At 46.8% G+C, this 26,790-nt stretch overlaps 1 protein-coding gene across 4 annotated transcripts in view; it reads right to left on the reverse strand.

Moving 5' to 3' along the window:
- PXK (PX domain containing serine/threonine kinase like) overlaps positions 1–26,790 on the reverse strand; it is a 917,751-nt gene that overhangs the window by 228,578 nt on the left and 662,383 nt on the right. For all 4 annotated transcript variants that reach the window (XM_069643765.1, XM_069643764.1, XM_069643767.1 and 1 more), the window contains exon 9: positions 11,144–11,245. In XM_069643765.1, the coding sequence (XP_069499866.1) occupies positions 11,144–11,245 (102 nt within the window). The remainder of the gene's footprint in view (positions 1–11,143; positions 11,246–26,790) is intronic.

Below are 26,790 nucleotides of genomic sequence, written 5' to 3' on the forward strand. Positions count from 1 at the left end.
AACCAGGCCGTCAGGTTGAGAGGGGCCGGGTTGTGATGGAGAATTGCCCATTCGATCCTGGAAAGCAGATTGTACTGAGGTTGAAGTTTCCTCAGGGCTGCAGCAGAGAGGGCGAGGAGGTTGGAGTACCAGAACCGTCTCGGCCAGGCACGGGCCACTAAGATAAGTCTGCACTGATGTTGTCTGAGCACACAACACCTGCACCACCAATGGTATTGAGGGGATCACAGGGGACTGTGAAAGCATCCCTCAAACTCTACAGATGCAGGAACCTGCTGGCGAAAGTCTGGCACCTCTTATTCTCATAGGTGGCAAATCTGGTCGAGCTGAGCATTTTGCATCTCCCATTCATGACAGGAGTGGTGTTCCCTGCTGAGGGAATCTGCCATGGTGTTCTGAACCCCTGAAAGGTGAACGGGAATGAACAGCATGTGATGTTTCAGTGCCCAGTGCCGCAGAGTCTGTGCTTCTGCCGACAGAGACTGATCCAGTGCCACCATGCGTGCGTACATAAAACATTGTGGGTGTTGGCCATAAAGATCTGCACCACTTAGCCGTTGACTCACGGGACGAATGACTTCAGCGTCCAAAAGACAGCAAGCAGCTCTAGAAGATTGATATGTAGAGCTTTTTCCTCCTCTGTACAGAGACCCCTGGCATGTAGGTCCCCTGAATGTGCACCCCAGCCTTCCAGCGAAGAGTCTGTCGTGACTTGGTAACGAGGTAGCCGAAAGGGGGTGACCTGAATCAGATGAGATCGAACTGACAACGTAGTGCCTTTCTGAATTATCACGTAAGTGTGATCCTGTCTTCCAAAAAGCCTGAAATCTGCTTCCAAAGTGCATTGAGGAACTCCTGCAGGGCCTGCATGCGGAGCCTGCAGTGTTGTAGCACTGGGAAGCAAAAGGACATCATGACCAGCACGGACTTGTAGTTGTGGACAGAGGCAGTAGGTTTTGTGGAAAGTCGCTGCACCTTGTTGAGGAGAGCTTGAACCCTGTCTTCTGAGTGAGGGGGTTGTACAAGAAAGAATGTTGCTGGGCTCTCAAGTATTGAGATTGTTGAGATGGGTCAGACAGGATTTCTGATAGTTTGTTGGGATGCACGTGATTATTTCGAACACAAACATATCGAAGACGAAAATGTCAAATTCTAAATGTTCGTATTCAAATAAGCACCCCACAGCTATATGGCCTTTCCAGACACCACTCACCCCACCCCCTTAATTGACCTTTGGCGGCACACTTTGCTGTGTGCCGCCGAGTACATGCAGGGCAAGTTCCCTTCGCTTCTGTGGATGGGAAACAGCACTGTAGGGTCCTTTTCTTTCTATTTTAAAAAGAAAAACCTTTGATGATTTGGATGAGGGGGCCACCCCCGCCACACCCGATTGCATTATAGCGAACAAGAGTGCGGGGACAACCCCACAAATCCCACTTCCCTTGTTCGCCATAATGAAAAACGAATGGTTGAAATGTTCAGCATTTTCAACTGTACATAATTTTGGTAAAGCCGAAAGCCGATCATTTACACCATTATTTTTTTTTTTAACCAATATTTCCGTGCAATACCGTTTATTGAGAACTCGAATGATACCATGCACTGAATGGTCTGTGCAGTGTGGTGCGCCGCTGTGGTGTACGATGCTGCCCTCACCAATTAGTCGTCTAAGTAGGGGTAGACATGAGTGCCCGACCGGCGCAGATGCGACCCAACTGGGGTTAAGCAACTGGTAAAAACTTGTGCAGCTGACCGCAGCCCGAAGGGTACAGCTTTGAACGGTTAGTGGAAAAGCACAGGTAATGGTTGTGTTCTTAGTGAATAGGGATGTGAAAATAGGCATCCTCAAAGTCTAAGGATGCTAGGAAATCGCTTTGCTGAGGTTGGGATAGGCCCTGCTGCAGCGTAACCATCCTGAAGGTCTGGGACTTTAAAATCTTGTTTAGTACTAGTAGGTCTAGTATGGGCCTCCAACCCCCTGATTTCATTCTTACCAGGAAGTATCTGGAGTAGGCACTTTCTCCACATTGTGTGGCTGGTACTTTCTCTATGGCTCCCTTTGACATGAGAGATTGTACCTCATGTTGAAGCATAGGATTGTGTTTCTCTGCCTTCTGCGCCGGAGGAACGGTCGGTGGTCGCTTGCTGAACTTCAGCGTATGGCCATGCTGGAGGGGTAGCACCCAATCGTCAGTGGTGATGTCATTCCAATGTGTCAGTCTTCCTCCCACCGGGGGTGCGAAAGTGGGAGGGCGTGGCCCGGGACAGGTCAGGGCCGTTTAGCCAGTTGGTCCCCGGTCTGCGCAGAGCTGCATCAGCATTTGTTTCTCCTGTAAGAGTGGGACTTACTTCTGCAGGGGGCTGATGCAGGGTACGATGGGTCCTTGTAAGAAGGCGAGTGATAGGAGGGCTGGTACTCGCGTGTAGTTCTTGAAAAGCAAGACTTCTCCGAGCATAAGGGCTGGTACCTTTGCTGTTATGTGCCCTGGGAGCGTGCCATATCCGTGTCTGCCTTGATGATCGGTAGTGTTTCATCGATCTTCTTACCAAACAGATCAATGCTCTAGAACAGTCATGTCAACCACCTTCATCTTTACCTCTGGCCGGAAATTGGTAGCCTTGAGCGAGCCTCGGCTGCGAAGCACAGCGCCATTGATATTGATATTTTATTTCTATCGCGCTCGTACTCAAGTGTTTCAGAGCGCTAAAAGGCAAAGGAGGGAACAAAACAGCGATCTTACTAGGTCCAGTGACATTGAGAACACGCAAGTGCATGGGAGAGGGGGAGGGGAAAAGTGCATGGAACGGGGGAGAAGTGGAAAGTGCGAAGCAAAGGAGAAAGAGATAAATAACAATAAATAAATAATAAAGGCAACTAACAGTGGTAGTGCAGTCAGCAATTTGCAAGTGCTAGGTTTAAGGCAGCAGACAGGGTAGGTCTGATAAGTCCAGGAAGAAAAAGGTGGGGGCTATATGGGTACAGATACAGACCCCAGTGCAAGGGGTGGCCCAGAGGCAGTGTGGGAGGGTGGCAGGGTGAGCAGGTACCTGGGCCCGGAGGACAGAGGGTGGCCGGGTGCACAGTGCCAAGAGAGAACAGATCAGCCGGGGAGAGGGCAAGCGAAGGCAGAAGAAAAGATTAAGGTTTTGAGGTGCTTCCGGAACCAGAGATGGTTCTCCTCAAGTTTTAGAGTGGCAGAGAGGCTGTTCCAGAGGGAAGCCCCAGCCGAAGACATAGATCTACCCCCAGCTTGTTTCTTTGAAAAACGACTGACCCTGAGGGAGTTAAAGGTAGAGGAGCGAAGAGCTCGAGAGGGGAGGTATTTGCGGAGGGATAGCTTAAGGTATTTTGGGCCCAGGCCCCAGAAAGCCTTGTGGACAATGCAGGGGTTTCGAATTTAATCCTTGCGTCCACTGGGAGCCAGTAGAGAGATTTCAGAGCTGGAGAGATCTGATCCCAGGGCTTGAGGCAAAGGACAAGTCTTGCAGTCCTGTTCTGGATTAGTTGCAGAGGGCGGAGTATAGAGGCAGGTACATTTAGAAAGAGGCTATTACAATAGTCCAACCTAGAGAGAACCAGAGCTTGGGATACCATGAGCTTCTGGGGGAAGGAGAGGAAAGGCAGAGTACCTCTGATATTGATGGACGCATCATTCCACAGTTGTCTAAAACCGCTGTGGTCTATGTCCACCAAGGCAGATCAAGTGGTCCGATGCTGCTTCCCCTTTACGAAGGAGTGCAAACACCTCTTTCTTTTATCGCTCTGTAGGAATTTGATGATGGGACCCATTTTAAACCAGAGCTCCTGGCTGTATCTGGACAAGATAGCCATGCATTGGCTGCCTTGATGGGAATGGCAGCTGTTGTGATGATCCTTTTCTTAAAGGCATCTAGGTGCTTTCCTTTCTGGTCAGGGGGAACTTCAGCAGGAAGAGAAAGGGCTGCTAGAGCGTTTGCGGGTTGCTGCTGACGCCACAGAGTCTGAAGTTGGTTGTGTCCTAAAGCATGTGGGTGTTGTATATGGTACTCTATTTCTTGTCGTAGCGCTTTTTTTTGGAGGTGCAGATGAGGGGTTGGTCATGGTTAACAGACCTTCTTCCCAGATGTCGTCCAAGGAGTATTGCCATGACAGATTTCCTGTGTTGTTCTCTCCTTTGGCAGAGTAATCTTACTTTCTTTTGCTCCTCAGAGGTCAAACCAAACATTTTTGGCGCCCTAGACATCAAGGCATGAAAAAAGACAATTACGTCAGGCAGGGAATATTTTGTCCGGTTCCCCTTCCACCGGGACGATGTCATCAAATTCATCTGTCTCTGTGTCTGTGGTGTGGACAGAGACATGGTCACCTGGAGCATCCTCCTCCGACTCAGTATCAGCCTGCTGAAGTGGCTTCTGAAGGTGACATTCCCTGGTTGGGCAAGGGGTAGCAGCTGTCCCACTCAAGCCTGGCTGACGTATCTGTAGCACTGCAGGGTACGGCAACCTGTGATGAAGCTCCGTTACCAGAGATTTTAGAGTGGCTTGGATGTCCAATGAGACGTTACTAGATGTTGATGGGCGCACCAAACCTGGTTGTGGAATTGACTGATGTGGTTACTCTAGGAAGAGGCATGTCCATCTTGGGGCTGGATGGGATCTGCTCCAAAGTGACCTCTTTATCGGAAAAGATCAGCTGGCTTGGTAACCAGTTGAGGGGTGCATTTTTGGATGTCCACAGACAAACAAGCGCTCTCTGGGGTGATCCCAAGAGCCAGTGGAAGAGGATGGACAGGCCTGAGTAGTGCAGTTAATGCAGATGGTTGCGATGCCGACGGTGGAGTAGCAGACTGTGTTGTGATAGAGATCGTCAACAGGACAGTCGACGATGTTGAGAGTTGCGACGGGCTGTTTGGTAGTGCTTATCAACGAGGTCTTCATGGTCGTTGACGGGGAGCCCTTCAAAGACATAGACGATGACGTGGACGATGCTCTTGGTGCTTGTACTGACGGTGAAGTAGTCAGTAGTTTACTCTTTGAAGACAAAAAAGGAGGCCTGACCAGAGTCGAAGACATGGACGGTCTCAAAGATTGTTCTGTCGCCTTTGAGGGCGCACTCGTTGTCTCAGAAGAAAACTCTTGAGGGTGATATCGCATGATTCTTCTTCCTGCTTCGGGACGCATTCGACTTAGACCTCTTGCTAGAGGTGATTCTCTAAGCTGTTCTGCCCTGCCTAAGTGAGGCATGACTTCATACCGAGGTCGAGTCAGAGGTTCCCCTGACGCCGTCGAGCCACACCACCAACATCGGGTAGCAGTCTTGAAGCGTTTTGTTAGAAAACGATTGGCAGATCTCGTAGTCCTGGATGACATGCTTTGGATGGTGGCAGTAGAGGCAGTTGTCGTGGAGATCCTCCAGGAACACGTTCTTCAGGCCTTATCAGGCGCAGGCCCTGAATAGACTCTTTCACCTGGCTTCAGTCATATCTGTAGGCTTCAACTTCGGAGAGTAAACTAGGACGAGAATCTGCTCACGGGGAAGCCGCTGACAGGTTTACGAAATAACAACTAGGTGTCATTGGAGCCGAGAATCCTTGACTTGTCATCAAAGCTGGAAAATATTGCAGTTAATAGAAGAAAACAGCACATTATTTGTAGAGATTTTCCCAACACGAAACTTGCGGTAAAATAATCTGACGATGACCTCCGGGGTGGTGCTTAAGGAGCTCTTGCTACTGGCTGTGGGCAGCATGACCCAAAAATGACTATACTAGAGCACTAAAGAGACTGAAGTTTTTCAGTTTAAATATAAACTGCTCTGTTGCCGAGGATTCTCAGTCTGGCGAAGGAATATTCACAGCATGTGAATCAATGAAAGATCCAATGCTGGAGAACATCAAATTGTTGCCAAATGCTCTTGGATAGAGCTGGGAACCAGTTCAGATTACCCGCTGTGCCGAGGATTCCAGAGGGGAGGATGCAGAAAGGATAAAAATATATTTTTCAGAACCATCTGCAGATGCTCCACCATTTCTTCTCATAGGTCGTTGACAAGTTATGCATCCCTGGTCAAGAATACATTCTTGAGACAACTATAATAATCCAAATTCTTGGAACACGGGAGGCACACTGTCAGGTTCAATTGTGCCTGATTGTGATGAAGGACCCCGACACTCTCCGTAGTGATTAGAGAGGTATGGGCACATAGGAAAACCAAACCTCGTACTAACCGCTTTATCAGTTTTGACTACTACCAGCACTGTCTGGGTCAGGTTGTAGCCATTGTCATAATTTTGCAAGGGCTTCATTTTTTTCCACAGAGTTCAAAGTCTGTGGATACAATGATGCAAGTCCAGAATGTGACCATGCATAATTTTGTCAGGTTGGGGAAACAAAGTTGCAATTTCAACACATGCATACTCCTAGGATGTAAACCAAGAGTCAGAAACGTACATAATGTGTTCCGAGCATATAATTGGCAATTTAATGCTGGAAGAACAGGAGACCTCAGTTCAGCACATGCAGAACCAGGGAGTGGAGGAACTAACTTGCAAATATCAGACAGGCCAGCTATAAGCTTTTTCCAGCAACTTGAGCCCAAAGCAGCCCAGGTTGCATTTTGGGACAACAAACAATCCCAGCACTCACCAAATTACAAACCACGGATGCAAACCCTAACCCCTAAGGGGAGAGAACACAGTAGAAAAGCACACAAACCCAGTCAATTGGTGTGGGTCGCATATGTAGGAAGCCTGGGTATGTAGAAGGGTGGAGAATCAAAAATAGTGAAGGAAACCAAGGCTGGAGGGATGAAGAGAGTGGAGATGTGGCAGGGGTGGTGAGTTAAGAGAGTAAAGGAGGAGTTGTAAAATCGGGAGGAGGTAGTGAGAGATAAACGGTGTCAGGAGATCACATCAGAGGGAATGTGGCTGCAAGAGAAGGTAGTAATAGTGAGAACCAGAGTGTAAGAGGAGGTTGTTAAAACCCTGTGAAAGGAGGAAGTGATAACATGAGGGGCTGGGAGTGACACAGAGAAGGTGACATCAGGGGGGAGAGTGATACGGAGGGAGCAACATCCTGAGTTGGAGATGGTAGTAAAGGTCATATGAAAGAGTTGAAGTGTACAATAAAGAACAGTAGGTAATAGTAATATCCCAGGCGAGGTAGGGAACCCAAGAAGAGAGAAAGGTAACATGATTAACGGAAGGGAGACCGCTAGACTGAGGTCAGAACATCAGCTAGCAAAGAAGGGGTGCAATCAAAGGCTGAGAGCAATCTCTTGGATAGCGAGAGCAGGGAGGTTTTGGTGGTCCCGGTCAGCCTTCGTCAGTACCAGAGGGCAGGCGAGGAAAGAGAATGGGTCAAGGAGATTACCTCAGGAGAGGTGACAGGAACAACAGCCGATGGGCTGTCCTAAATGGATTCCACACAGACACTCCTGACCTCCATCACCAACACCTGGACTGACTTACTTGCCTATGGGATGGACTTCAGTATCGAGTTAGTCTTTGAGGTTTGGGAAACTGGAAGCCTGAATAATTTAGCCAACGGAAGAATATTCAGGGATCCTCATCCTTGCAAGGAGACCACCCACTGAAGAAGGGTTTGGTACACTGAAGCCAGCAACACCAGTAAGGGTTGTCTAACTCCTCTTGAACTACACAACTGGGACAATTAATCCAGAGGCCAGAAAGCCCTAGGAACATGCAATCAGCAGAAGAGACATTGTGGAGGCGATAGGCCCATGGGGGAAGAGAGACCCAATTCTAGCTGGGATGGAACCATTTTGACCATTGTTTTGTTTGGACATATTCCCATATTCTGCCACCTCTGTACTTCAACCTCCTCGTTTTCTCCATCTTTTTCAATCCTTCCCCCGGTCTTCTAATTTTCCTCTCCTCCAACTGCTCCTTACTTTTGTTTCTCATTTCCTCCACACCATCAGTTGTTGCCTCCACTTCTCCTTTTTTCCTCCTTGTCATGTGGTGCTATTTAGTACTATTCCTTTAAGTGCTAATTTACCACTCTTACTATAGCTATGCTTGCCATGCTTTCATTGAACGGTTTTGTAACTTTAGTGTCTCTTGTTGGTTCTCAGCCTATGGCTCAGATGCCATTTCGGCTTGTATTTTCTACATCTCACTGCGGTCTTCACAGACGCTGAAAGCATGAGTCTTGTCAGCCTTCATGGCGTACACAGTCCTTCGTTTCTTGCCTTCAATGTGAAGGCTTTACACTTGACTTTTTTGTGGTCCCACAGGGGACACCAGGTGCATGTACTTTGTTTGCCTATTGATGGGAACCTGTGGTTGTAACTTGTTAAAAACATAAAATGAGTTTTGTTCATAGACCCTACTACACATTCATTATATATAATCTGCACAGTCCAAAGACGTAGAAAGGTGTTGAAGCCGGTCTCGATGTTATATTCCAAAGACATGTCTTTTCAATGTTGTTCTTTTCCACAATCCCCCTATATGACCAAAGCGATGGCAGAAAAAAATATCTGAAGATGGTGTTGACTTGGCAGAGCATTGTGGGATGTACATACATGTCATACAAGGAACTATTTGTAATAGTGAACAAATTCACATGCTACAAAAATGTATTAATCTAACAAAATGTCATGGTCATGAAGTCAGGGTCACAGGCATGCAGGGGTCGCATGTACAGGAGGCCTGGGTGGACACTGTCCTGGCGCCTTTCATCCATTTAACACCAAAAAGCTTTTATTATGGACATAGCACTTCAGATGCATTAACCTTGAACATTCCATCCATTAAGCAGCCCCAAGTGTATTCTTGGGTGTGGCTGCTAATGGATTGCCTTTGCACATGCTCACTCTCTCGGAGTGGCAGGGTGTGGCAGGTAAGCCGGCTCTAATGGGCGTGCCCACGATCTCAGCTATATAAGCTACCCCGATTCTCAAGACAGACCCTTCGCATTATTCTGCACTTGCAAGCCGCATCATTCTGCACTTGCAAGCAGCGTAACGCTCGCCGTCACCTGAGGTCAGATTTACCTTTGAAGATCCTGCTTCCTGGCCTTTCTGCCAGCATACTTACCAACTGCGGGAAGCTGTTCTTACTTGTACATCTCTTTGGCAAACCAAGTATTAATCTTTATACTTTCCGGAACGCCGAAATCTTCATCTTGTCACCGCAGCACGCCACGCTCCATTGTCGACAGCAGCGCTTGCAAGGAAAAACAGAAGACAAGGTCAGACATCGGAAAAACAGTCCGTTGTTCTTTGCCATACTTCGCGCTTTCTTTAAACCATCACCTACCTGCTGTCGAACATTGCGGTAGCATCCATCTTCCATCCATCCGCATCTTGCGTCTCACAGCTGCATTGAGGCCGCATTTCCATCTAAGGGAAGAAAACAGAAGAGAGACATTATCGCAGGCCTAAATAGGAGAACATATAAAGACATTAAACACAACGAACAGCATCACAAGAGCTCAAGAAAGACTTACCAATCATAAGGAGAAGCATCGTCGCAGCTGGACTGGACTAATCCTTATCAGGGATCAGTGAAGGAACTAGATCCCATTCGACGTGCCCCTGCCAGAAGTAGCAGGATAGGGAGCTTATCTTCCATAATTCACAGGTGAGCTTTATGGGCCGGCGTATGCTCACAGAAACCGTACTTTGGGGCGAAGGGTTCGAGAGGTATAACAATCACAGATTGGTGCACTCACACACTCTTATCTCCACGTAGGAGAAGTATCACCACGTACCACTGCTCACAGCTTTTCTACTGAGGGAGAAGCCTGAAGGGGGTGATTCAAGTTCAGGGAGGGCTGCAACCGTGCCCCAACGCCTCCGCAGAGACCAGGTGAGCGTAACACAAACATTAGTTAAGTTAAAGTTCACATAACGCACAGAACTAAAGACTATGAAAAAAAAACATTGAAACTCACTGAAAAAGATTCAGTAATGCTAAGGTTACAATGAAAATACCCAAAAACATTAAACGTTTCCAGTTAAGGTAGCTATCCAATGCCAACTGCACCTGCTCAGGCACTACTTCCATCTGTTCCGGCACTACCCACAGGGCATGGCCTGCAGTTAGTGTGCCTTATGCCCTCCTGTAAGTAGTGCACCTGAGTGCACTACTGCTGGCTGTACTACCCACAGGGCATTGCCAGCGGCCATGCCCTGCAAGTAGCCCAAGGGCATTAGCACGGATATCAGGTAGGCCCAGTATAAGTATGGTCTGTGGCTGTGCCCCAGGCACAATAACCTTGCCTGCAGTGCCCACTGGACTTGACCTGTGACAATAAACAGCACACACTGTGTGCCTCTTCCTGCGTTGCCTGTTGGGCATGGACTGTGGACCCTGTGGGCCAATATTCCTCTACATTCTTACTAAACAGGGTACATCCTACCTTTCTGGGACATGCCCAGGCTCTCCATAAAGTCACAGCAAGTCACAAGGGGTGGCACCAAACGTTTTACAAGCTTTCTGGAGCCACCTAACAAAGATGTTCTGAACTGCATCAGCCAATTGCATTGTTGGATTCAGATTTGGGTCATTGGACACAACGGTTCAAATATACATAAATATATCTGTCCTTTTTTGTTTTTGTTTAAAGGATGCAGGACAGATTGTCACCAGATAAAGGAACAACTGCGAGTTGACCTAAAGCCAACTACTAATCCAAGTAAGGTGTAAAATTCGTCCAGCGATATTTGATGTAGGTGAGAGTAATAATTCTCTAAGGGAAATGCAACTTTAAGAAAAACACAACTATTTCATGTGGTGACAGGTCTACAGTAAATCCTAGTAGTTCCCTGAACAAGCAGCTAGATAGCAATGACCGCGATCAGCATTACCTATGGTCAGAGTGCAACTGGATACCAAGACTCGTAAGGCTCTCTGACACCATGTTAAACTGTTCTGTTTTAGCTGATTAAGCCATCCATTTCCCTCTGTTTGTCTGACACAAACATTTATCAGTTCTTGTACTTACCGGTGACAAATAGGATTACAGTAAACATAAATGTTCTTGAAGCGACCATCTAAGGCAAAATGAATATTCAGCGAGGAGCGTGAACAGTTAAGTTTCATGTGGACAGGCAAGCAATGAGAAACCTTCTAGCTTTTACATATAAATTGAAACAATATACATTAAATACATATACAATAAAGCATGGTTTTACCTCAAGTATGTGGCGCCCAAATGTTTTAATTTGATGAAGTTCAAGCCCCTGGATTTTCTTGGGATTGCAGTACTTCTTAAGGAATGGGTCCTTTGGTTTTGCCTAATAAAAGAATAGCATGTCCATGTAATAATATCTCTTAATTTCGAATGAATGCATTGCATCTAATCACTCTAAATTATTTTTACAACCAAAAAGAACAGTTTTGTGTAAAAAAATAAGAACAAAAAGAAATACTGCTGCAAATTAGTGTACACCGTGCACATTACTTACCTGAAAAGGAAAGGCTCACTCTTTTAGGAACTAGATATCGGGGCTCATTACGAGTCCGGCGGTAACTGAGGCGGTAAAACTGCCTGGTTACCGCCGGACTCGTATTACCATTCCGCCTCCGAGATTCCCGGAATTACTGGGGCATTACGACCCCAGTGCCCGGGAATTCCGGAGGCTGAATGGTGTAAATCCCCATTCCCATTGAGTCCCATGGGACTCAATGGGAATGGGGATCATGGAAACACCGGCACCATCTTGTGATGGTGCCGGTGTTTCCTCGTCCACCTGCAGGCGGGCAGTGTTAAACCCGCAAGGTCAGACCTGGCAGGATTGACGCCTCTGCCTGCAGGAGTCGTGATCACCTGGTATGGAAACAACGGTGGTGGCGGGTTTACCACCACCGTTGTTTCCATACAGGGTGAGTTGTAATGAGGCCCATCCTCTATAAACCTGGAACCGATTCCACTTGACACAGGGAAACAACAAGTCCAGTAGTTGACCAATCAGCAAAGCTGTAGTCGATTATAGTGCACTTTAAATACCAGTAACATAATATAACATTGTTTATCCATGTAATGTTGTTTCCATACAAAAATATTTCTAGGAATCAAATGCATCAAAATGATCACTTGCTACCCTAACACCACATCGCACATGCTGTCACAGATCCAGACAAACCGTGGAGGAGGTCTTAGTTACTTACCTGTAAGTTATTTCTCCAGGATTAGTATCTTTCATAGATTCACATGTTTGAATGTTCCCCGTCGTCAGATTGGGAATCCTCAATAATTTAAAAAATAAATAAATATATACATTTTTTCCCCCTAGGAAAAAGCAATACTGTTTGTCCATTATGCCTGTACAGGCACTCATATGTAGTCCCTCTGCCTCATTTTGGTCCCTTTTGACCGTAACCAATGAGGTAGCAGGGCTTAAGCTCCACCCCAGGCAGACATCTTCAGATTTTGATTCCTGATTGTGACTGCTATAATGATGACTGCCTGCCTAAGAAGGGGAGACGGGCGGGCGCATGTGAATCTATCAAACATACCAATGCTGGAAAAGAACAAGTTACTTACCAACTGGTAACGTTCTTTCGACTGGATGTTCCTCCAACATATTCCTCATCTTTGACATGTAACGTCCACAGCTGTGCTGCTTCTGAAATGTTTTCGGCAGAGGGTGCCCTGTGTCGATAGAGTCAGGTCGATGTCCCTCGAAGGCCTCCGTCGAGGGTGACATCACCGGATGTTATAAGTAGCACACACAGCGCCCGTAGCCTCAGTTCAAGTTTTCTTGCCCCAACTCAACTCATACACCAAGAATGTTGGTGGTCTCCACGACCATCAATCTGGATTCCGAGCATCCAGAAACACAGAAACAGCTCTTCTGAACACCTGTGAATAACTGCTTGCACCTCTGGATTCCAACTCCCCAGCTGTCCTCCTACTTCTCAATCTCTCCTCTGTCTTTGACACAGTCAACCATTCCTTCCTCATACAAAGGCTCCAAAATACCCTGTGTATCTCTCAACGGGCACTCGACTGGCTGGCATCCTTCCTTACTGACTGCTCTTTCCAAGTCATCCTGGGCACCTTCTCCTCTCCTACTACCCTGACCACCTGTGTTGTCCCCCAGGATTCCATCCTCTCCCCTTGGCTCTTTAACATCTACCTTGCTCGGCTTGCACGACTCATTTCCTCCTTCTCCTCCAACTTCCAGTGTTGCACAGACAGCACAGCGCCCTTTTTCAAAATTCCTGCCGTCCTTTCTTGCACCCTCCATCATCTCTGACTGCCTATCTGCCATCCACTCCAGATGCACCTCCAATGATCTCTGTCTCAACACTTGTAAAACGGAGATCCTTCGCATTGGAACCCCTGCTCCATTTTTCTTCCCTTTACTCCCTCCTTACAACTTGGCTCTCCCCCAGGTCCTTCTTCTGAAGCCAGAAACCTTAGAGTCTTCTTCGACTCCTCTCTCTCCTTCCTCCCCCACACTCGGGAAATTGCCAATTAGTCCCACTTTCAGCTCTTCCTGCACAAAGTAATTCTCCCTTTTCACACTTTCCACCAGAGGCTCAATGTTACTCGAGCCCTGGTTCTCTATAGGCTTGACTATTGCAATAGCCTCCTCCTGAATCTACCATCTTCCACTTTGCGATTCCTCCAGCTAATCCAGAATAGGGCAGCAGGACTGATCCTTGGCCTTAAGCCCAGGGGCTGAATCTCTCCTGCCCTAATAAGTCTCCACTGGCTCCCAGTTGCTGCACAGATTAAATTCAAATCCCGCTGCATCACCCACAAGGCTGTCTGGGCCCGGGGACAACACTCATCTTCAACTTTATCTTACTAAATACTCTCCCTCTAGACCACTACGTTCCTCTGGCACCAACTCTTTGTGTGTAAGTGCTTTGCTAAACAGTGATCGTTCGCTTTCCTCAGCTGGCTCCTTCATATGAAACAGCCTTCCCCTCCCTCTGTCCCTTGAGCGGAACTTTCTTAATTCCGTAAGATCAAGACTTTCAACTTCACCTCCTCCTTCCCCTTCTTCTCTCCTCTGCTAATCCCACAGTTGCTGTGATGGTGTCCGGGGCCCTTATGCATCCTCACGGCACCAGACCTCCCACACCAAATCGGCCCAGCACCTGTCAACCTACACCACTTGCACTGGCACACCCTCCGCCCTGGAGATTCGCACTTACACCTAACGCGGCTCCAGGCTGTGTAGCACGCAACAATCCTAGCACTTCATCTGTGGCTCACCCATGAGCTCGGACTCCCCAGCACTTATCCCCTCCGCCCTCTTCCATGCTGTACTTGCATGTTCTGAATACTCAGAAGGCATAGTAGGTTTTTGCTTTTTCATCACACTTTTCTTGAATATTGTGTTTTGTAATGTGTTTCACTCCCGTGTTCCCTCCCTTTGCCCTGGACGAGCTTTGAAACAGTGTTTTACTTAATGTATAAGCAACTAACAAGCATAACATAAATAAAAGAATAAGTTGCCTCCCTTTCAGCGTTTTATATCTATAGCGTACTTGGCGAACATATGGAGAATGCCCTGCATGTGTCCTTCATGGCCACTAAGACAGCGACCTTATCAGAGAGGAAAAACAATTGCATTTGTGGATGTGCTCGTAAGGAGGAGCTGCTGATGTTGTGAAAACTGTGTTGAGACTCAAACTTGGAATTAGATCTGGCACTGGTGGGAATGTTGCTGGCAACCCCCCCGTCCCCCTCAAGATTTCAAATGCAGGCTTGGAGGCAGAGGATGCAACTCCGGAGTAAGGTGTGATGTCCGAGAGGTGAACCTTGACAGAATCCTCCAGCCGGACCACTGTAGCCAAGTAAATCAGGTCGGGCAGCAATTCACTTAATGTGGCCGACTATGGGTCGAGCTACTGTGTCCCACCACAAGTTGTAAACCGTTTTAGTTGACATTTCTGGTGTTAAGAAACGACCCATCATTATGGGCACGATTGCTGAACTGGCTGTTCAGGGAGATCCTGGTAAAACAAGAATTCCCAATGTCATGAAATCTGCAATTATTATTCCATTGTTTAAGGGGGGGCGATCGGACCTTGGTGACTAACTACCGCCCAATCGCCCTCCTGGACATAGAAAGCAAAATCTTCATGAGTGTTCTGCTGGGAGAGATGGAAAGTTGGGAAAAGACAGCGAGAATTCTGTCAAAATGTCAAACAGGCTTTAAGAGGGGGTCTGTCCACAGCTCTAAATGGTCTGGTAATAAATCTCATGACTGCCAATACAGGAAAAGGGGAGCAAGAGCTGTATGGGGCATGGGTGGACTTCTCCAAAGCCTTTGACCAGGTGGCCAGGGGCAGACTCTGGTTAATAAGGGCATACCCGAAAGAATTCTTGGTATGCTTTTTGAACTCCACAGGAATACACCAGTTAGAGTCCGTACGGATGAAGAGGGTCATCTCTCTGAACCAGTGGGGGTAGAATGGTGTGTTTGGCATGGTTGCCTGGGAGCACCTCTTTTCTTACATTTTTATTTATCCGATATGGGAGAGTTTCTTGCTAAATGGCATTAAAATCCACTGGCTCGCCCATGCGGACAATGTCGTCTTACTTGATAAGACTGCGATCGGGTTGCAACGCCTCTTGAGTAAATTACACAGATATGCAGAGGAAAATGGTTTGTTGATAAATCCTACGAAATCGAAAATAATGGTCTTCAAACACAGAAACAAAAAGGTTGCATTTCCACATTTGGTGATGGGAGGTCAACAAATCCCCAGGGTGGAATAGTTAATTTACTTAGGGTATAAAATCTATGCATCTCTGGCCGCATGTAAGGTTGAATAAGATATTCTCATGAAAATAAAACAATTATCGGCACGGATGAAAAAAATATTGATGAGATATTGTAGGTTCTCGCTTCTCCCACTTTTAAATTTTACCAGGCCAAAGTAATCCCAATTATACTTTATGGTGTAGAAGGTAAACCCCTTCATTGGAATAGCAACTGGCAAAGATGGGAGGGTTTGTTGTGGAAGAATTTCCTTGGACTACCAATGTGTCTACCTGTTCCAAACATCAGGTTTGAACTGGGTCTAAGATCTTTGAAAGCTCAAGCAGGATGGACACTAGTCTCCCTGTTTCGACTCATAATATTAGCCCAAGAAGGATCATTATACCCACACATAAAGGCTCACATGGAACACAACAAATCAAAAATGTTGGTATCACTACATATTATCCCCACCAAAAATATATCGCCGGATATATGGTCGTCTGGAACGGCCATAGGCAATATTGTTGGGGGCGATAATTTTTGGGGTTTTTGAGAGCGGTGGTTGCAATAATGCAGGGGCTGTGGGGGTGTCCCCCACAGGTGCCATGCCTTAATATCGCCTCAAAAATATGTTGATATTTTTGTATGGCAATATTTTTGCGGGGATATTAACACATGGAACCAAAATGTTAATAGATCTAGATTGTCAGGTAAAAGAATGGATGGGCAAGATGGATATCAACATTAAAACCTTAGTTGAGAATCCAGTAAAAGCAAAAAAACGATGGGATGAGATGGACTGTATTAATACTATTGATGAAATTCGGTCTGCGACGAATCCCAATCTATTGCAGAAAGTGGATACAAAACTGGGGCATATAAACAAATACTTGATCAAATTCCCAGACTGGAGGATTAGGAACAAATTCTTGAGACTACGGCTGAACCTAATACATACTGGCGAAGTTCACGCAAAAAAGAGGGCTGGAGACCTGGCAATCCAATTGTGTAAGATCTGCAAAAATCCAGAGGAACAGTCTAATAGACATTTATTATTGGACTGCGAAGGAATGTTGCATGCTAGGCTCACCGGCTTCGAAAAGTTTGGGTCAGAGTCCCCACACTATATACCAGAAATGTTTTGGGATAGGATGATTTCTGGATACTCACAAGGAAAACAATAGCGGTGGTTCGAATGCTAGAAAGCTGTGATATTACCTTTTAAACAGTCGGAGTAGAAGCTTGTGTAAAAAAGCTAATTGGAGTGTCTAGATTTATCCTCTTGGTTTAACATGTAACAAGAAAGGACTGAATAAAATGGAGGAATAGAAAGACCCTTTTTAGTGAATGGAAATTATTTTTTGTCTGAAAGTTTTTGTTTCTTTCCTCCTATTTTGTTTTAATTGTAATTCTTTTTAGGGTAATTGGAAAACTGCTGCTTTAGAAATCTGTGTGTTTTTTGTTTCATTTCTTTTTCCTTTTCCTTTTATTATCTCTGGGGTTCTGTTATTTTTAATATGCATAGTACTGTTTTCAATTTTTGCAAAAGGTTTTGTAAACCAAATACGATAAAAATAATTTAAAAAAGTAAAAGTAAACGGTTTTCCTTTCATTCCATGTGGTGCACATGGGGGCTCCCTGGATGCTTGACTAATATCCTAATATCTGTCTGGCAACGTTAGGTTGGATTTGTCTTTGTAGTTCAACAACCAAGCCCGGAGAGAACAACACAGGGTGTGGCAAACGATTTGCTCACTCTGTTGCAATATTAGCGCTTGGTGCGCTCTGATAAGGATTTGTTTGGAGCTCGCCAAGTGTAGGAGAATTGGCTACCAGACTTGCCGTGCCCACGATTGTGTTATTAAAGTCACCCTGCAGGGTTGGTTTCTTATTCACCTCAGTACCCTAGCTAACCAGGTTATAGTCAGGAAGGCATCTGGGGACTCACTTGCCCATTCTAGCGAGAAGGCATGCCCCAATGAGTCCTCTTCTGGGACCTGGATACGAAGCAAGGGCATTCGCTGGTGTGCCTGGTGGCAACGAGATCGATGTGGGGGCGACCCTATCCTTTGAAAATTCATTGGATCTCGAACAATACGAGTTCCCATTTGTAGGACGTGGAGAAAGTCCCTGCTCTGCTCACCTGCCAAAATGTTGCTGTGTTTCTGCAGGCCACAGTGTGGATCCGTTGCCTTCTTGCTTGTTGGAGTCATGCATAGAGGTTCTGTTGTCCATCTGTACGGTGACCACCTGCCCTATGAGAACTGGATGAAAGGGTTTCAGCACCCATCGAAAGGTTCCTAATTCGAGGATATTTGTGTGCAATTACGACTCTTGTGTGGACCATGTGCCCTTGGTCTGCAAGTGTCCGAGATGAACTCCGCCCCCATCCTGGCTGGGACGCATCCATCTTGGGAAGAAGCGTGGAAGTGGGGCCCTGAGAAAAGGCATAACTTGCTGTAGGTTGTTTGTCCACCCACTACCAGTGTAGAGCTCTGCAGAAAGGATGTGAACGGTGCACAAAGTCTTCCCGCCAGCCCGATGATTCATTCCATTGTCAGTTGAGTTCTTCCGGGATTGGTCCCATTCTTAACCTGCAAGTACGAACCAGCAATATATAAGATGACAAGCTGGCCAGCAGGGACTTGTAGTGACGTACCGTGCTCGTGCATGTTTTAAAGAACCCATTGAACAGCTGGGAAAGCAGTTATTTCTTGGATGAAGGTCTGACTTGGAGGGTGTTCTATGCCAACATAACTACAGACTTTTAGAGCAAAACTAGATGTGTGATGGTTGCTTTCCTCTGATGTCCCACTCCAGTTGTCTGTACCGAGTTTGCTTTGATGAGCCAATTGTTTTGGTATGGAAAGACTTATACACCTGCTCTTGTTGGTTGCGCTGCTACCGGGGCGAGACATTTGTTGAATAACCTCAGTACTGACCAAAGGCGAAAGCACCCGGAACTGATAATGCTTGTCCCCCTACTGTAAACCCTAGATAGAACTAGAAGGTTAGAAGAATGGGTATGTGAAAAATAAACCTACTCTAGGTGGATTGTAGCTAGAAGATAGTACTTCTGGAGCCAAAGGAGGCCCTGTTGGGGTGCGTTCCTTTTGAACCGTATGTGCTTTACCTATATGATGAAAATGCCAGGTCTAGGAGCGGGTGCCGCTGTCTGTCCTTTTTCTTTACCAAGGCATGACTCGAATCCCTTCCCTCCTTGATTATGAAGAACGGCCTTTATACTGGCCTGTCATAGCAATTTGTCCGCCTCAGCTTGCGCTGGGCTATGTGGACAGTATTGCGTTTACATGGAGGTAGGGCTAGTGGCCATGTGAGGAACTCAATGATGTGTCCTTTGTTTATTATTTATAGCACCTACTTGTCTGGCCTGATCCGCCCTCCTACCATGGTGCGATATGGCAGGGGTGTTGCTTCCCATCCATTTTGTTTGGATGACTGGGCCCTTCCATGCCTGCCTCTCTACGTCGTGTATCTGAAGGTCGGCTGGTATCTTTTGGGAGGTCAGTTTGTTGACCTAGCTTTTTGTGTGGCTTGTTTTTGGAACAAAATTTCCCTGATCCATTATGAAGGTACGCCTTTCTTTGTCGCTGTCTCTCACTGGACTAATGGCTCTGTCTGCATAGGTGTCCGATTTAATACCCTTCAGGTGATCGTTAACCTCTTTGCCAAAGGGATTTGTTGGCCTTCGAATGACAGACGATCTGCACCTGCACTTCAGGTCTGAAGTTGGTCACCTTCATGCATGATTGTCCCCGGAGGACCACTCCATGAGCCAACTGCCTGACCCAGACTCTGCAGGCTCCAACGCCGAATGAATGATGTGGTGAAATGTTACTTTTTCATCTGTAATGATGGCCCTTACTTCGTCTGATGTTCGGCCGGAAGGTGCTTTATGAACCTGGACCTCTTATGCAACAATTTCCCGTCATATCTCAGTTCAATGGCAAGGACACTGTCCTAATCGAGAAGGATGTGGGAGCTAAAACTTTCCTGCATACAGCTTGGAGTTTCCTGCCTTCCTTGTTAGGCGGGCGTAGTGATGCAGGGTTCACGTGTTTCTTCCTGACGGCCACAGCGATGTCCAAGTCAGGTTTTATGGGGCCTTGCATTTCTTTCTCTGCCTAGCCGAAGTGGAGGGAGAGGGGGTGGAAAATGGATTGGCCAGCTTCCCCTATGGTGTCTAGAAACATCTTTTCTGCACAAGATACTTGGTGATCCAACATTATTGTTGCAATGGAAGGAAGAAATGTGGTCTGGCAGTGAAGAAATTCCAGGGGAGTCACGCCTCTCTTGATTCTTAATGATGTAATCCTCCCATTTCTCAGTATCTTGTTGAGGTGAGCCTTGGGAGATTCCAGCCAGCTTCAGGTTCGTCCGACTGCATGTTCCACCCTGGATCTAGTCAGTAGGTCAGGGACAGAAATAAAAGGTGCCCTTATGGACTGTGGCAGAGAGGGACACTCGCTTGCCTTTGTTGCAGTGAAGTGCCCATCTGTCTCCGAGGTTGGGAGATGTGTCTGTGACTCCTGGTTGCTTTATCAACGAGGGTTGAGTATCTGCCGAGGGCAAGTACCATGGAGGGCTGTGCTCCTTGGGCACAGACTGTTGCCTGTCTTCTCCTATGTCAGAGAATTTCTCTTGTAAAATTATGTCTGGAAGTTGAACCATTTCTAGAAGGGGGTCAGGTTAACATTAGCCACAGAGAACTGTGGCAATGGCAAGGTGTGTTTAACACTGAGCTCCGCTCATCACTGCACTGCGTGGACGGGGAGGTCTAGGATTTACTACTGTTTTCCTCATGAATGGCGCAGTAGTCATGGATGAACATCCATCAGAGATTGGTTTTCGTCCCGTCAATGTATTCCTCCTCAATTGTTTAGTCGTGGACGAGGATTCCTTCATGGACAAGGAAATAATTGTGGGGGTGAGGGCCTTAAGAAATAGCTGTGGAGGAAGGGTTTTTCATATACAGCTGGTTAACCGTTAACCGTCCTGGACAAGGGCTCTTGTGGACGTGGTCTCCTATCTGGGTAAACAGATAACTGAACTTCTCAAATCGATGACTGTGGACGAGGGCTCCGAGAGGTAGTCGTAGACGAGGTATTTTCCATAGGTGGCGAGTTAGCCTTGGACAGGGACTCCTCCTGTCGACAAAGACGACTCTGCAGATGAAGACTGTTGATCCCTCGTAGATGAGGCACTCATCAACAGCAATTTAGCTGCAATGATCAGCCCATGGATGCTGACATGGCCATTGTAGAGAACCTCATGGACGAATTGTTCATGGACGATGCTTGATACGATATCCTGGTCGATGAGAGGTGCGGGGAGGGGGGAGGGTCTTAGCTCCCACATCTGATGTTTTCCAAACAGAGAGTGGGTTTTAGGATATGTAAGGAAGGCATGGTATCAAAGTAAGATGGACACAGTTCAAAGGTGTTTATTAAACTGTAAAATGGGTGAGATAAATGCATTATCTAAACCTAAATCTAAGATGGGAGAAAGCTACGACCATCAAATAATAATAATGCCGTCCCAGTGGAGTCTAGTCAACTAAACAGGGTCTTTACTAAGACACTCTATTGCCAATCCTTACCGCTATGATACAAAAGAGTGTGGCATAATGTTCACAAGAAAAGAAAGAAGTGTTCACAAAATGATAAGTCTGGATGTTATGTCAGGGGTCTCCATTTCCCATGTTTTTTAACACAGGACAAGGCAAGACTTCTCTATATCAGGGCCTTCTGTGCCCAAGTCTCTTCTCATGCAAAGTCTCTTGCTTCAGAGAGCTTGATATGCCAAAAACAACAAAACAAATGTTCCTTCTGCTAATCTTCACGTCGGTTGATTACCCTTCACCCTTGGATCTGCCTCAGCCAAGCTCCGATCCTTCTCTAAGTCGTCAGTCTCCCTCAGTCAGGCTCAGACCAACCACTCACTGTAGACATCCCTCAGTTGGGATCATACTTGTCACAATGTAGCTCACTTAGCTTCTTCACAATGCAGGACTCACTCACCTTAGCTTTTCTCTTGATGTCCCTCAGTCGGGTTCACTACCGCCTTTCAATCACAATCTCTTCATTTGTTATTCAAATGTCTCAATGTCTTTTTAAACAACCATCAAGATTTTAGTTTGGTCCCCCTCATCCGGGCTCAGACCTTCCAAAGCACTTGCCAATTTTAAACGGAGACTTCCAAAGGGCGATCACATCTCGCTGGGTCACTGTTGACCTATGGAAAGTGCGGGCTTCACAAAATCAGAGTTCAGTTTGCACAGCGTTCCCCCAAGCCGGGCGCAAAAGCCTGTTTTACAATTCCCTCAGTCGGGTTCACAATTTCACAACTGTCCAAACTTCTGAAACGCATCAAGGACTTTGGATTTTACAAGGGGTTTGGCTTGACCCTTGTATGACCACCTTGACACCTACCGCCGGCCTTCACTATGGCCTCTTGGTACTTGTAGTTTCAGTACTTTTGTAATTCTACAATCTCTTTGTTCAGGAGAGGGGTACCAGCTAGAGACCTTCAAATGAGCTGACCACTCAATCTCTGGTACCAAGTTCGTTCACAAAAAGACCTCTGTTTTTTAATCTTCTTAATGTTGTAACTGCCTTCTTGAGCTTAACACAGTCTGGTCCACTATCAGATTCTTCCGACTGACCGGCTGTGCTGAACTGGTTGGCCTTTCTTTTGCCGCTGAAGTCGAGGACAGTGCCACAATGGCAACTGCATCTCCCCGCCCTGGCTATCAGTGCGGGAGGGTTCCATGTACCGCTGACATCCATCACACCATTCGCCAGTTGCGACTCCCGGTCTTAGGTTCCCTTTGTCAGAGGCTTCATGGGTCTGGGTTGAAAAGGGCAAGGGCAACTCCCTCCTTGACGTCCTTTCAGGTCTCGCCGCCTTTCTCTTCCATTTGAATTGCCGTCCTGGAATAGCCGTTTCCTTTGTGCGTTTGGCCTTGCTCAGAGTGTGCTCTCATGCTCTGCCTTTTATCCCTATGGGGAAGAGAAAGGGCAGTCAAGCGTGTGTAGCTATCGGTAGTTGTCGGCAATTGCCTGACTCTGCCTGATCCTTGTGTTGGGACATGTCGGGTAAATGGCTCTGGTATTAGTCTGTTGTCGCTCACGGTGTGAGAAAGGGTTCGTGTTCAAAAAGGGGGGGTGGAGGTAGAGTTTCTAAGTATCCTACTGGGCAGGATGGGAAAAAGGTGTCATGAGGAAAGGGATACCGCTTCTCACCTTTCGGTGTCCCACTTCCACTCCCCGAAGAGCCCTCATCCAGGTGATCCTCCTGCACCGGTCCACCCCCAGGAACTAAATCCAATAGCGATGGCCATGTCCTGGCCACCTGGATGACAGAACCTGTGGGGACTAGTGAGTAAGACACCTTCAGGTTTCTCTCAGATGTCCTCAATGCCTTCTTACCCTTTTTCTTCATTTTGCAGGTGGTGCTGTGTTCCTTCCCACTGATGAAGCTCTTCTCTTTAAAGTTTGCTTCTTACAGGTCCTAACGGTTCTCCTCCCTACTGATGAAGCTCTTCTCTTAGAAGCTAGCCTCTCAGGGGTCCTGAGGGACATGACAGGAGCTGTTTTAACAGACTGTTCACCCTCAGACGAATGGCACTTACTCCCCAGATGAAGGAGTCGCCTGTGACGGTCCAGAAGAGTGTTCTGTGTGAGGATTTGACAAATGTGTAAGGGCAACATTAGCTAGAGTCTTTGTGGCCATGAGGGGCCAGATGCAGGAACTTCACTCTACGATTTCCAGATGAAGACAAAAGATTCCTGGCCAGCAAAACACAAAGTGTGTAGGGCACAAAAAACTATCCATTAATAACAAAATGGTTTGAAAAATATTTGAAAAGACTGAATAATAAGACAAAACTCAGGTGGGGTGTGGAGGATTCCCTAGTCACTAGACTGTGGTGGAAAATCTAAAGATGGCTGCCTAGAATGGAGCTTAAGCCCTGCCACTGCATTGGCTAGGGTCAAAAGGGACCAAAATGGGGTGGAGGGACTACATATGCGAGTGCCTATACAGGCATAATAGGCAAACAGTATTGCTTTTTCCTGACGACAGGGAATATTCAAGTATGTGAATCTATGAAAAGGTTCCCTTCTACTCATTGCAGGGCCTAAGACCTATATGAATCAGGAAGAAAAATTGAAGCTCCTAAACTACCAACAACTGGATCTTGATCAGAAAATACATTTCATTCTGATTGTCACGTTTCAAGCCAGTATCGGGAGCATTTTTCAATCCACCCATCTCCTGGCACCAAAAAGGATTCCCTCGAGTAATCAACAGCATTACCAACTAAGTGTATACCAACATGCAGAGGAACGTTCTAGAACCCCCATCAGAATATTGTAGAACTCTACCAAGATTGAGCTGGCTACTGTGAACTATGGGACAGTCCCAGACACCTGTCCCTCAATTATAATCCCATGAAAGCTTGGTCAAGGGAATAGACAGGTGAGGAGAGGGATATCAAATTGAAGCCAGACACTGCCCTTAGCTGTAAAAGAAATGGGTAAAGGCTACTAACAAACAGCCACCCAGCTATTTGGGTTCAGCGACTATGCAATACCCACAGGATTCTATATGCACCTGACCCTAACCTACAATATCTGTAATAACTCAGAGGAAACGGAAAATCCAAGGCTCTGTGTACAGAAAAGGAAACTGGACAAGAATTACAATCACCACTACCAAAGAAGACATCAAAATCACAGTGGAATTCAATGAAAAATGTAAACCAGCCAATCAATCCTAAAGAGAGAGATTAAAGACAACCCAAATGGCATATATGAGGGGCATTGGTTGAAGGGTGCAAGATCAGAGACCATGTCGTGCAAGAGAAACTCTTATAATCGAGCCCGGGTTGTGCTCAGAGGAATTCAGGGCGAGGGGTTGGTATAAATGTTAGGGAGAATTCTCTGTTTAGGCTGAATTTCCCTACCTAGTGAGTCCCCCAGCAGCTTTGCTGGATTTCTGGGGTTTCTTTTTTTCTCCTGCCAAGAGTGAGACTCTTTTACCCTCACTCTTGGGCATGTTGAAGTGTGTTTTCTTGGTTAAACCTTGTGTTGAATGGGCTATGGGGTCTTTTACTCCATAGGGCCTCATGTATTTTTGTGATGTGGGTTACACAGCACCCTCTGTGCCGTGACCCAGGGGTGTCCTAGGGACTCCCCAACATAGACTCCATACCCTGGGACTGACTACTGTCTCCCAGGGCATGTAAAGTCACCAAAGACTTTGCTAGTCTTGAATCCTGAACAGAACCAGTACAAACCATCATATTGTGGACGTACTGGCTGGGGCAATTCGATTGCCCCAGGGTCTGTTAGTCGAGGGGGCACGTCTCCGTCCCCCCTGATCGAGTTTTGGCTGGTGGCAGTGGAAACTACGTTTTATATTCGACCGCGAATATTTTCCTATGGGATTTCCCATTGTTTTAGGCTAACACATTTAATTATTTATTTACGGTAGCCTTAAACATACCGCCGGTTTATATATTTATTTTTATAACTCCGGTTGGGACTTTTTGCCAAAACTTGATTCTAAAATGGCGTTGGTGTTCGCCTCTGTAACTCTGACCCAAAGTGGAGCCCTTTGTTCCACTTTTGGCGGGCTTCTCCACAGAAGCCCTCCAAAGTGGTGCCACTCTGTCTGGGGTACTTAGGAGGAGTGGAGGGGGATTTAGGCACCCTGGACTGAGTTACCTTGGTAACTCAAGTCGCACTCCGTCCTGATTGGCCCAAGTGGTGAGCCGGCCGGCTCACCACTTAGCATGTTTGAGTGACAGCTAGGCTGGGTGAATGGGGGTTTGCTGCATAAAAGCAGGGCTTTGGGGACTGGAACTTCAGAAGTCGCCACAGGACCAAGAATCCGACGAGGGAAGAGCTGAGCCGACCTGCTTCGACGACACCACCCGGTGGAGCCCTGCTGACCCGTCTCACCACTTTTCCCGACGACCGAGGAGAACTCTTAACGGAGTGGCTCCTTCCCTTGACTGGTGGGGACAACCAGTTTTCACCTTCTTTTCGCTTCTCGAGGTATCTCGTGGCCGCCTTGCCAGTGCCAAGCACCCCGGCAACCGGAACCCCACCACTTTTACCCCAACCACGAAAGTCGGTACAACCCTTTAACCGGAGGACTCCGCGGCTGGTTCCTTCCCGGGCAGTGCAACGACCTTCTTCTTCTGCTCTTCAGCGAGAACTTCTTCTCCCCTGACCGACGTCGAGCCTTGCTGCCACTGCCTGGAACAACTGCCACCGCTGGAGGATCCTTTCCGCTTAAGGTACCGTGTTCCGCCTGGCTTCCCTTGCTACCGACTGTACGGGGTAGATTTAGCCCCCGGCTTTCGACCCTGGGAGTGCCTGGGACACCCTGGCTAAACTTTCTAAACCACTCTAAACTCTTTTTAACTCTTTGCGAGACTTTGAATCCCGAATAACAGTGTGATCTTGGGCACATTTTCGCTCCGGCTACTCTAAGAGTGGGCCCTGCCTAGTGACTTTTGTTCACCTGTGACTTTGTGCTTCTTTTAGCCTATTGCAAGTGTTCTGGACCTTAGAGTGGTGTGTTTAACCCATAGCTGTTTCTTTTTATCCCTTTCTTGAACCTACTAGAGTGTCATCTAACGTTAAGCGCTCACCTCTGTTTTAATTATGTGGTGTTAACTTAGAGTTGTCTAGAGAGGAGTAAGGGTTGAAACTGCTTTCATTATAACTGTGTTTGAAGTGTTTTTACTATACTTTGCTAGAGTGTTTTCAGCTTATGTGTTCTTGAAAATAAATAACTATATACTTTTGAAACCAAGCTCTGGTCAGTGTTTGCTTGTGCTATTGTGTCTGGGTACATATTGTGTATACTTTGCATACTGCCTAACTCTTCTTGAGGGAAGTCTGACTGCTCAGCCACAGCTACCAGGTAAATCTGGGTGGTGCGGACTGCTACCAAGTGGGTTTACTGCTATACCTGTAGTCTTAAATCTTTTGCAGTGTTCCCCAAGGGAACTGCACAGGTTTCTGCCTAACAATAAAGAATCAAGTACACCACAAAACTCAACATTTTACATT

The sequence above is a fragment of the Ambystoma mexicanum genome, chromosome 2p (assembly GCF_040938575.1).
Source record: "Ambystoma mexicanum isolate Mex_15411 chromosome 2p, UKY_AmexF1_1, whole genome shotgun sequence".
Lineage (NCBI taxonomy): Eukaryota > Metazoa > Chordata > Amphibia > Caudata > Ambystomatidae > Ambystoma > Ambystoma mexicanum.